General features: G+C 47.7%; 1 protein-coding gene across 1 annotated transcript in view; it reads right to left on the bottom strand.

Moving 5' to 3' along the window:
- Positions 1–541: 541 nt before the first annotated feature.
- Positions 542–12,560, bottom strand: part of LOC110537445 (nuclear receptor-interacting protein 1) — a 61,188-nt gene continuing 49,169 nt past the window's right edge. The window contains exon 2 of the mRNA XM_021623497.3: positions 542–7,186. Coding sequence (XP_021479172.3) covers positions 2,863–6,717 — 3,855 coding nt within the window. The 5' untranslated portion in view covers positions 6,718–7,186 and the 3' untranslated portion in view covers positions 542–2,862. The remainder of the gene's footprint in view (positions 7,187–12,560) is intronic.

Here is a 12,560-nt window from a genome sequence, read left to right as displayed (position 1 = left end):
CACCTTTAAAAAATCTCTCTCCTCTTTCTCTTCCTTCTCTTTCACTAAGGGCTGTTTTCTGTCTCTGAGCAGAGCTGCTGCTTCATGAAATGTCTGAAAACAGGATTTCAGGTTTTATGGCGATAATATAATGTGATCTATTTTAGTCTGAGGAAGAAATGTGATGTGGATTCAGCTTCAAAGGGTATACCATGATGCATGCAGCACATCTGCTGACCTCCACTCCTGTCCTCACTCTTTTCAATGCCTTTCCTGCCTTTGTGAAGATCTGGCAAAGAACTCAGAATCAAAGTTCTCTGAACTCAGAAAATAGATCACGTCCACATTACTCAGAATAGACTATGAATGAGGAAACTGAACAGCAACTGACTCGCACTGACACTGACCTTATGTGCGTGGGAATATAGAGAAATTTAAAACAAATAAATAAGAACCATTCAATGTGTGAGGAATAAACCATTAAATAAATAATATGAAATACAGTAGTAATATAATAACATATTATAGTTAGGGAAGGTGAAACAGGAGCATAACTCAGTCAAGCATTTTAGTACTTTATTTTGGAGATATCAGTGCAAATGAACACCAAAAAAATTCAAACATAAAAAATGAAATAATGTTTCAGGTTGTCACATGGAAAAACGAAACACATCTTTTTTTCTACAAATGCATGTTTCAGATGCACGATGCACAATGATGATTGTACTTCATTCATCCGCTAAAACCCTCAAGCGCCGTCCATCCGAGCTCTGTCGTCAACCAGTAACAGAAAATAAAATCACAAAAATATTCAATGCACGTTTTATTTTCACACATTTTCTCCACTTGCTCAGCAGTCTGTGGTTATTTAGGGACTGTTCATGTTCTAAATGACCCTCTCTCTGTGATAAAAATACCTATTTTAAGACTTGACATTTTGCCCCATCACCAGTAGGGATACACAGGTAGTTCCCATGCGTCTGCATGCAACAGGCAGCAGTGAGGAGAGTCAGACAGTATTACACAACACGGCGCAAGATAGATTATCATTTACCACATAGACACATGCAAAGAACAAACCAAACAAAAAACGGGCATAGTATCCTCTGCCATTTGTATGTATGTACATTAATAGGCATTGAATTCATATTTACATTTTTCAGGGCATTAAAAACTAGGGTCATATATTTTTCTTCAACAATACAAAATAGTTATCTTTCATAATGAAAGTACTATTTACACAAATATGTTTAACCATTGTGAAAATGTTTTAATAATAGAAGAAACATCTACTTCATATGTACTTCATATGTATATGTATAAAAAAATAGCACATGTAAGACTAAATGCATGACAGCAGTGTGTGAAACTGAAACCAGAAACAGTACAATCAAAATAAGGAGCTAGACATCAGATAAGCCCTCAAAAGACACCAAAAATATCTCAATGATTCTTGGGTGGCAGGTTCACGTCATGTCCTGCTGCTTTCAAATGTACCTGCGGTTTTCTCTTTATTTCCATGCAAATATTTAGACATTTTAATATGAGCTAAGAAACCGCAAAAAAAGTAAATGGTGTCCATAAAGCACGAGAATCAATAAACACAAAATAGGCTTCACAAACTGTCAAATTCTCAACGGATAACAACACTGACAGTTTTTCATTACATGCCATAAACATATTATTTTTAAGGTCACCAAGAGCTAAACTTTGACAGTGCAAACTCAGGGGTACAATATCAAATGAGACTGTATTATTTATTTCAGAATATGAATTTATATTTCAAAATCAAGATGAAGTATGTGTGAGAGAGCTGTGTTAATTTAGAATTCATTTGGAATGTAACAGTAATGCAGACACTGCAGTCTTTTAACTGTTGCGCCGAACCTGTATACCCCACAGGTAGGCTCGGCAAGGTTTTAAAACACCCTCTACTACTACTATTTAGTAATAGCTGTATTACCCGTTGTATTACCATCTATTAAGACAATGTTACCTTGCATTTGCACTGTCAAAACGAAGCCTCAACAAGTTCATTCCAGATCAAAGCAAAATGCAATGCGTTGTGACCACATGAGCCCAGTCTATCAGTTGACAGCTGACTCACTGATGATCAAAAAATTAAATCACACTTGAGGAGAAGTTACAGTAGCAACCAATACAGAGCATTCAAACAGAATGGAACTCTAGGTACCTTTAGTGGATTTGATTAACATTGTTCACAAGGTTTTCCTTTAAAAATGTCTCTAACTTGTACATTTTAATGTACTGCTGTGCTTGCCCCGGTATGACTTTATTTAGAGTCTGATCTAAAAGTGATGTTCTCTGTTAATCTAAAAAAATAAATAAATATGCAGTGAACTGAGCGCTAACATTTGTGGAGTCATCAATAATAAATGTAGCTGGAAATGTTCTTCATCAATGTTTTACGAGTAGCAACAAAGAGGACACAGAATAGTGATATGTGTGCAATACAGGCACAAATCATTGGAGTAAAATGAATGGTGCCTTCTTTCAATCATTTGAGAATGTGAAATACATACTGTATGGAAATCACCAGTGGGCAACGTTCAAATTTGACGATTATTTTGGTGCACATAATTTGACATTCTGTTGAAGTAGAGCTATATCGTACCACCCATCCTGTAACCTGAGCCATCTAGAATTATGATACAATAATGAAACGAATGCCTTGAACTCATTTTCTCTGTTCTTCTCTTTCAAAATCCTCACTCCTGCATTACTTGCTGTTACTTCTTCTCATTAAACTACAAATGAATTTGGCAAGTCAGTAAAAAAGGAAGAAAAAGAAGAAGCATTGCAATCTTTTCCCCCTTGTGTCTTTTTTATGTTTTAGTTCATAAAAGTCATTCGTTCATAAAACTACCATTTATCAGATGAGTCACTCAGCCTATAGTTCTTGTGACTGTGCTTGTCGTTGTTGTAGGGAGGGGACAGGGAGGAGTGCTGGGTGGAGGTGGTGGTGGAGCTCAGTCTGTGGTTGTAGGCATCATTGCTGTTAGTACCCGGCTCCTCCTTCACCCTCACCCCCCCTGGCACTGACCCCTGGGTCCCCTCTGCCTGGTCCCTCCCCTCCCTCCTCAGCTGAGCGCTGCCTTTCTGCAACATGTAGTATAGGATGGGGTTGGAGCGGGTCAGCCGGGGGGAGTCTGGGCTCGAATCAGAGCCCTCCTCCTCCCGGTCCCGACCTGCCCACTGCCCTGGACTCTCCGGCTCCCGTTTCACTGGAGTGGGGTCCCGTTTGGGCGAGTCCTGGTGGGGTGGGAGGGCAGTGTGGCGCCCCCAGGGGGAGCGTTGGCTGCTGTCCCCTGTTGGGGGGGTTGTTGGCTGCGGTCTGAGGTGGGTGGGAGGCCCTGAACTGAGGGAGTTATGGGGGTTGGGGTGGTGCCAGGGCAGGGTAGGGAGGTTGAGGAGGTTGTGGTGATTGTAGCCCGGCTGATTTAGGTTAAGGACGCTCCCATTGGCTTTACCGTTGGCCTGCAGGACAGAGGGGCTGGGTCCCCCCCGGGGATGCTGGGACAGCTCCTTCAGACAGTTGTCAGACAAGAGCAGCTGTTTGAGCACATTGAAGCCCCGGCTCTCCCTAGGGAGGAGAGCTTCACTGCTGGGGCTCCTGGCTGGGGTCTCTTCCACTTTAGGGCCCCTCAGGGCCTTGTGGTAGTCAGGCTCCTCCTGTATCTGCTTATGGACCAGGCTGTGAACCAGGCTGCTGTAGCTGTAGCTGCCTCCACTGTCCACCACTGCCCGCTGAGGGCTGCCATTGTTCAGGCTCTCAGCCAGCTCCGTGCAGAGACGTATCTTTTTAGGGCTGGGCCCCTGGTGGTGGTAGTCTCTCTGCTCCTCCTTTACATGGACAGGGCTGGGCCGGCGATCTGTTTGCAGTTGTGCAGCGCTGGTGTAGTAGGTAGCGCTCTGCTGTTTTAAGAGCTGGCTCAGGAGGCCATATTTAGCAATGACTTCTGTGGGCCGGGGCTCTGTTTTTAGGTCCTGTTGGGGTTCAGAGAATGGGTTATGCCTGTAGTTATACACTGCTCCTCCTCCCCGTCTCTTTTGGCTCGTCACATCCTCACACACAGCAGAGGACAACAGGTCCAGGCCCTCCTCCCCCGGTTCAGTTTTGACCTTGACGTCTGCTGCCGTAGGCCCGTTGGAGTTGTCACAGATGACAGAAGTGCCAGGGGGCTTCTCATAGCAGCCCCCTGCCGCCGTCTCCACACTGCCCCTCCCACCAGACCAGTCTCTGTGGGTGGCTGAGGCCACGGAGGACGTAGAGGAGGAACCTGCTCCCAGCAGGAGCTGCAGCACTGTGCGACGTTCTAGAAGATTCTCGATCTGGGATGCTGGGGGCGACACTTCCCCCCAACGGCTGAACGACGGTGTGCCACTGCCTGAGGGCCCGTCTGAGAGGGGGGTACATGTTGTGTTCCTCTGGATGGGGGCGTTGAGCCTCTCCAGCAGGGCCAGAGGCCTGCCACCACCCATCTCCAGATCCTGGCAGGGTACTTTGCTGGGAACCATGGGCGGGGAGGGTGAGGCGGTGCCGCATTGGGCCAGGTTCTGTAACAGTTTGCTGGCGCTGAACGCCGGCTCAGTTGCAGCTTTCTCAACAGGGAAGGGTTTGGACTTACATAGATCCAGAGGGCTAGACTGGACATAGGGAGAGGGGTAGGAGAACGGGGACGAGGTGCTGCTGGGGTCTCGGCTGAGAGAGTACATGGGAAGGGCTGGGCCTGGTCTGTCCAGAGGGCTCTGTATCCTAACTTCTTCCCAGGGGGCCAGTGATTTAAGTGGGACCCGTGACAGACTGGACAGAGTTGCGTCATGCTGCAAATCTGGATTAACCACAATTTTGTTTACCTTGTCGTTATTCCTGCGCTCCAGAAGGAGCTGCATGAGAGTGACCTTGGGCTGGGATTTAAGGTCTGGGCTCATTTCAAGCTCCTTCTTAACCTGGGTGACCTTCGGCCCGGAGGGATCCGGCTTCCACTTGTTTAGAAGGGACTCAGTAAGTTTGTCTAGAGACGAGGACGAGGAGGAACAGAAAGTGGTGGAGGAAGAGGAGTGAACAGTAGAGGAGGAAGAGAAAGCGGTAGTGGAAGAGGAAAAGACAGTGGGGGCAGAGGAGAAAACAGCAGAAGAAGAAGCAGACGTGGAGGAGGAGGTGGCTTTAGGCCTGGTCTCTGGAGCTCTGGTGCTAGCCCTGCTCCTCATAGAGAGGTCAATAGGCGAGCAGCTGGAGAAGGAGATCTCTGCATCGCTGCAGCTCTCCTCTCTCTTGGCCAGGCTTTTCTCCTGGACAGAGCACTCACTGTCAGAAGTGACTGAGGAGCTGCGGCTGGCAGGCAGGACCCCGCAGTCGTCCTCAAGGTGCCCGTTCTTAGTCAGCTGTTTCTGGTTGTTGTGGTTGTTGAGGAGCAGCAGGAGCAGGCTGCTGCAGGTCTGGGGGGGCCTGGTGGCGCGCGAATCAAATCCCCGTTTCTCCCTAGTGGGGGTTTGGGGTTGGGGTTGGGTCTGGGTGTTGGGGGTGAGGGACAGAGGAGGGGGGGTTGGGTGTGGTGAGCTGTGGACTGGCAGCAGAGAAGAGGGGCTCTGCTGGCTGGAGCTGGAGTTTAGTGCCAGTCGGGGGAGTGTTGCTGTCGTTGTCCCGTTTTGGGAGGTTAAGGAGCTTAGCACGTCTAGGGTGGTGGTGGTGGCGCTGGTGGGCGGAGCATCTTCTGTGCTGGGCGGTCTCTTGTCCTGGGTCTGTTGCGTTGCCATGGCGGCCAGCCTCTCGCTGGCCGAGCGTCCAGAGAGCTGGGCCTTGAGGGCGTGCTCCCGGGAATACTGCTGCAGGTGGGCCTCACTGGACAGCAGAAGGGCCAGCTGACTGCAGGCCACACTGGGCTTGGGAGAGGGGGCAGGGCTGGAGCGGATCTTCACCAGGTTGGCCACAGCTTTGAGCCGTTCAGCACAGGACACAGCATCAGTGGCAGCAGCAGCAACAGTGGGGGCGGAGGGAGGCGTGCTGCTCTGCACTGAGCGGGGGGACTCACAGGACCTTTCCTGGCTGTGGCCGTGGCTGTGGCCTCGCCGGCTGTAAGGCGTGCTGCTGTGGTTCTGCAGCTTGGTCTTCCTCATCAAGCCCTTGAGGCGGCTGGAGGCCATTCCGTAGCAGGGGAGCTGCTCCTTGTCTGCAGGAGGAGGAGGATCGGTGGACGGGGAGTGCTCGCTGGGGGGTTTGGTGGACTGCTGCGACATGGCCACACTCTGCAGTCTGGAGCTGAATGACTGGAGTAGGGAGGCAAGCAGTGTGCTCTCCCCAGCGTGAGGAGAGCCCTCCAGGGCCCCGTTTTGCAGGCCGCCTCCTCCTCCTCCCTGGCCGTTCAGCTCCACAGGGGGGGAGCTTAGCCTCTGGGCCCCAGGCTCGTTCCAGGGCCCTGAGCGGAGCAGCCGGGCCTTCTTCAGGTTCTGGGAGGCCCCATGGTGCAGTGTGGGACTGTTCCCATTGCCAGCCTTCTGAACAGCGGCAATAGCAGGACTGTGGCTGGGCAGCTGGAAGGGCCGGGCCGCCTTGTTGACCTGTTCCATCTGGTTGCCGTGCCCGTGGGGAGCCTCCGATCTCCGGGTTGCCGTGGCCCCAGGCCCAGCCGCCACGGGATGCATCAGTAAACCTTCCAGATAAGTTAGAACAGCTGAATCCGTGTGTGTCTCAGGGCCAGGCTCCTCCCCATGAGTCATGTTCAATACTAGGATCCCCTCGTATGGTTCAGCACTGCTACTGGGAATAACAAGGTCCACTAGGTCATCAGGTACAGAACTTCCAGATATTGATAAGAGGTGAGGATGTACATGGGCAGGTTCTAGAGTATTTTACAGGTTCTGGATTCCACTGGCTCAATGTACAGTATTCCCTTCTCCAAAGTGGAAAATGACACTAACACAAAGAAACTGTGGCCATGACCGGAGCCATTTAGGGGCTCTCACCCAGCCGTTACTGGCATTCCTGTGTGCCTCAGAATGCTCCCAGAATGCCCGGGTCCAAGCTTATGCAGCGAACGGCGAGGAACGAGGAGTCAGCGGGTTTCACCACCACAGTGATTTTGATGCATTCCGTGGTTGCGGATGTTTCGGATGTCTGTCTGTCAGGAAGCCTGAGAGCGGTTCACTCCGTGGTGCCTTTCCGCTCACTTGATCTCAGAGGGGGGACCTATGTGAGCAGAGAGAAGAGAGAGAGAGACATAGAGAGAGAGAGGGGGAAGAGAAAGAGAGAGAGGGAAGAGAGAGCGAGAAAGAGGGAGAAAGTGAGAGATTGGGAGAGAGAGAGTAACAGCGTGAGAAGCAGGGACTTGCAGCACTACATCACATTCATTTCAACACCTTGTCCACCATGCCTGTTACTTGGCAACATTTCAATTTGACTGCACATGGTAACCCCTAATCCCTGTGTCTTTTTTTATTTCAACTGAATCGATGACGACAAATGTAGATTAGGGTCAGATTTTATTCACATTTTTAAATTCAAACCCACTACCACTACCTAAACATTGGTCTTCAAGCTGTAAGGCCCTCGTTGCAATGCGTCTGTGCTTTCATTCAAAAGTGAAGGGCCTGTGAGAGCTGTGAATCATTTCTTATACAGCTTGTCATTTGAGTGGATTATCCCTCCTCCCTCCCTACTACCACTCCTCCTGCACTTGAGCACCTCACACTACCCTGCCTCCGTTTTCTCACTCTCTCTCACACACACACACACACACACACACACACGCACACGCACACGCACACACCAGTGCCGCAGAGGGTATAGTGGCTCAGTGCTCTCCCACCTGGGTAAAGTCCTGGCTGCCCTGGTGCCTATGGAGAGCACTGGCCTTATCACCACCTGCCTCAGTTGATCCCTGTCTGGACAAGATATGGACCCGCACTTCAGCTATCATTGTCAATGACATGAGAGCTGAAGGTATTCCACAAAACCAGAACTGCATTGACTTGACATGAGCCCGGTTATTATGTACAAAGCCAGCACAGGTTTCCTCAGTACTGACACTGGCCTCTACAGAGAAGAGACAGGATATGGCTCGGTCGAGCTGCCAGGTGTGTGTGTTTTTGTGTTTGTTTATTTGTGTGTGTTTGTGTGTGTGTGTGTGTGTGTGTGGATCCGGTGCACCTGTCACACTGTGGCTGTGCCACTGTCAGGAGGGCAAGACACTGACACTCAGGCGACGGACCACTGTTGTCAGTTGACATGGCAATGTCCTAAGAGACCCGCAGTGTGAACCCTGTCAGGCTGGTCTCCATGGTTACGGGCCACGTCACACAGTCAGAGCCGTGGCCCATCAGGGTTAATTAATACAGAGCTTCTACCGCCACCTCAGCTACCTTCCTGCTTGCCTGCCTGACTCCCAACGTCTCTCCCTGACTCCCAACGTCTCTCCCCACCTTCGGTGTGACTCGCCGGATGGACGACATACAGGGTCACAACGACAGGAGTCAGTATAGTGAACCTCTTGATTACAATGAGGCCCTTGATTTTGATGAAGGTCATAGATAATGCTGTCTAACCTAAATAATATGGGTCGCAACGAAAGGACAGATAGGATTTAGCCTTATCCCTTAATTATGGAGGTCAGTGATGATGCAGACTAACCGTGGTACAGGACAGTATAGCCCATCATAATGACTGGAGGTCAGTGATGATGCAATCAGTCTAACCTATTTATTAATATGCGTAATGAAGCAGCTAGGATCAACAACAGCACAGTAGGCTGTCTATAATCTGAGTGAAATCCATCTCATGGGATGGCCCAGGTCCACAGGTTGGCACAACTATAAAGTCCACCAAAGTGCAACCTTGAAAATAATTGGGAATTAGTTGTGGGATAACAGTTGATCAGCTAGCCCAACCGACAGCCTGCAATTAAATACTAGGGTGGAACAAGAAAAGCAAAGGAACCCCAGCCTGTAACTCAAGGATTTAAGGAAAAACGTCTGGGAACACGTCTGGCCAAGGAACACGAATGGCCAAGATCAGAAATGACTTAATTGAGATTGGCCAATCAGCGTCGATTACAGTTCAAGGCCAGCTTTATGCTGTTGACCCAAATCTGACCACAACAAAAGCCAACCTGCTCACCCCCTGGACTGGAGCGACAGACCATCTGACGTCTGCTGTCCTGCTAATCTTAGATGGCAGGATTAGGTCTATTTTCCCGCCATGCTGGCCGACCCGAGGGCTTAACTCAATTAAAAAAGGAACACAATGAATGCTTTTGGTAGGAGCAGTAAACACTTAAATACATGTGTACTGTCAAGTTAACATAGTCACTTAGTTAGAGACCTGTGTGTATGTGTGTGTATATGTGGCAGGGTTTAACTATACTGGAAAAGTAAACAAATAAACATTTGACCAACTGGGGACATTTTAATATTCCCCGCAAGGTCAAATGCAATTTCTTGGGGGTTTAGGGTTAAGGTTAGAATTAGCATTAGGGTTAGAATTAGGTTTAGGAGCTAGGGTTAGTTTTAGAGTTAGGATTAGGAGCTAGGGATAGGTTTAGGTTAAGGTTAGGTTTTCCGGTTCAGGTTAGGGTTAGAGTTAGGTTTAGGGGTTAGGGAAAATGGTATTTTGAATGGGACTGAATTGTGTGTCAGCACAAGATTAGTTGTCGAGACAGTGTGTGTGTGTGTGCTTGAGACTCAAACCATGGAAAAAATTCTACAAATGTGAAAGACCCTGAAAATGAACTGGCATTCTGGCCTACATACTTTCAGCATGTTCAAAACCGGATATATTCTCGGCTGGTGGCAAGGTATTTTAGGCTTGACATTGAGCTTGTCTATAACCCATCAAAATATAATAATCAACTGGAAATAAAATGTAATAAAGGGTTACAAGGACCCTAAAGTGGACTGTGTTCATAACGTAAATCTAAGTGTAGGTAGGTGCCCTGTTCTGTCTGTGGATAGGTGGGGTTGGTGGGAACTGTGAAGGACAGGGCCCTTGACAGCAGCCATGACAGAGGTAAAAAAAAAAAAGGCCTGGAATTGCAGGGGCAGCACTGTGCACTGTGAACAAATAAATGACCTTAATATATGGAGCCTGTCATCTAAGCCTAGCCCCTAAAGCCCAGACCCCCCTCTGCTTTCAGCAGCACAGGCGATACGGCGTGTGTATTACTATTACATTATCTCGCCTGGTGTATATATTGAAAATGACCTTACGCATCTGTTAACATGTCATATCATTCCTGGCCCCCAAAACATGACCCCTCTCCCCATCTCCATGGTGAGACACCAGAGGGCCAATGAGCCACCCTCCACCGACTCCAGTTACCGTGGTGATTATCCATTATCTTTGACAATGTCACGCAATGACACCTAAACGCATTCTAAAGTGATTTTTACTACAGTGGCCATGGGCGAAAGGGAAGATAGCTATGGAGACGAGAGCTTTATCATCCCCCCGACTGACTGGTCGCTCTCCTCCTCTACTTTCTGCTTTCCTCTCCTCCTTTCTCCTCCCCTGTACTGCTCTCTCCTCTCCTCTCCTCTCCTCTCCTCTCCTCTCCTCTCCTCTCCTCTCCTCTCCTCTCCTCTCCTCTCCTCTCCTCTCCTCCGTTTCTCTAGAAGCACTAGGAACAGGAAGGTCAGTGCACATCAGCCATTTCATCTGTGGAATAACCAGAAAACTGGAATGAATACGACCCGATGCAGATGTCAGGGATTAGATATCCAAGTCTGACCTTCAATCCCCCTCACTCATCCCCCTCCCCACCCTCCTCAAAATGAGAGTTTCCTAAATGACCTTCATTGTCAGGAATGGTAATCCATTTAAGCCATTTAAAATGTATGAGTCAAAACAAAAGAATTAAAAAGGGGAAGAGCCACAGGAGCAGGCAGTTAAAGTCAAGGTCATTCACACCGCCCAGGCTTTCCACTTGACGCAACAGCTGGTGTCCATGCAAAGCTCTGGGCGTTAATAAAAAGTGACAATGCAGCCCGAGCGGTGTGTATCACTAACGTCTGACACTAGCCTGGCAGATGTGTTCTCCCTGCATTAAAGGGGAGTCAAGGTTAAAGGAATTTAAAAGGAGAGACGATGCCTAAACACTATTATATCATGTAATCTGCAGGCCAACCTGCTGCACATACTCAACAGGGTACCTCACTTACACATGCAGCGTGACGGCCATTTGTAAATTCAATATGGCCCGGGCCTGACATGATTAAATAAGACAAAAAGCCAACCTGACCAAATGCAATTGTTCAAACTGGGAACACAAGTGAACTTACACACAGTGGGAAAGTCAAATTAAAAGCTCTGTCTAACCTTGGCAGAGGTAAACAAGAGAATAACATGCTACTGAACAGCGTGAGACCACAACCAAAGACTATGTTAGAGATAAGTAAATCAGGACCAAGTAACAAGGAAAACACGCACGCACGCACACGGACACACACACACACACACACACACACACACAAGAACTAGGGCACTCTGACCCAATTCTAAGGCCGCATTGACCAAACAACTCATGCATAGTGCACACACTCCCTCTCACTCTCACTCTCTCACACATACACACACACACACACACACACACACGCACACACACGCACACACACTAAAGAAAAAAGGAACTCCATTGGTCCCAGGCCTCCCACAGTGAAAACATTGAAATTCACTTTTATTAATCTGCTTGCATCACATGGAAGAGTTTTACCATTTTCTTTTAAGGACAACCAGAGCTACAAGTAGAAGACAAAACTATTTGACACAAAACAGTTGCATTCATGAGATTTATTGACAAATGTCAATAAACAAATAAGGTCCACATAGCAAAAACATGATAAAAAATGTATTTAAAAAGAATGCTGTAACTATATAATTTGTTTGCCCAGTGTGTAATTAATATATAATATAGTTAGTGACAACTGTGTGAAGTTTATAGTTTGTGACAGCAACTATGTGAGCTTATTAGAGTATTATAGACACAATGATTTCCTATGATCTTCTATGTAGAAGAATCTCTTCCCTTCTAACGACTTGTGTGGCTTGTGAGTGTCATAGTCATAGAAGCAAAACATGTGTTCCTGAGAGTCTCAAGTTTTTAAAATGTGAGGTCATAATAGTTTGAATCTCAATTAGCTCAGACTTTACAGACATTTATGTGAGAATAACTGTTTCTGTTTCCGCCCTAGCTCACAAACACCGCTCTAGCAAATGGTTTGTATAAGCAGATGCAGAAGACATTAGCGGTCGACCGATTAATCGGAAAGGCCGATTAATTAGGGCCGATTTCAAGTTTTCATAACAATCGGAAATCGGTATTTTTGGACACCGATTTTGCCAATATATATATTTTTCTACACCTTTATTTAATCTTTATTTAACTAGGCAAGTCAGTTAAGAACACATTCTTATTTTCAGGAACGGTGGGTTAACTGCCTCGTTCAGGGGCAGAACGACAGATTTTCACCTTGTCAGTTCGGGGTATTCAATCTTGCAACCTTACAGTTAACTAGTCCAACGCAATAACGACCGTTGCACTCCACAAGGAGACTGCCTGTTATGCGAATGC

The sequence above is a fragment of the Oncorhynchus mykiss genome, chromosome 12, assembly GCF_057628025.1.
Source record: "Oncorhynchus mykiss isolate SJ-2025 chromosome 12, ASM5762802v1, whole genome shotgun sequence".
Taxonomy (NCBI): domain Eukaryota; kingdom Metazoa; phylum Chordata; class Actinopteri; order Salmoniformes; family Salmonidae; genus Oncorhynchus; species Oncorhynchus mykiss.
Note: the sequence above shows the minus strand (reverse complement) of the source record. Positions and strands in the feature narration are given on the sequence as shown.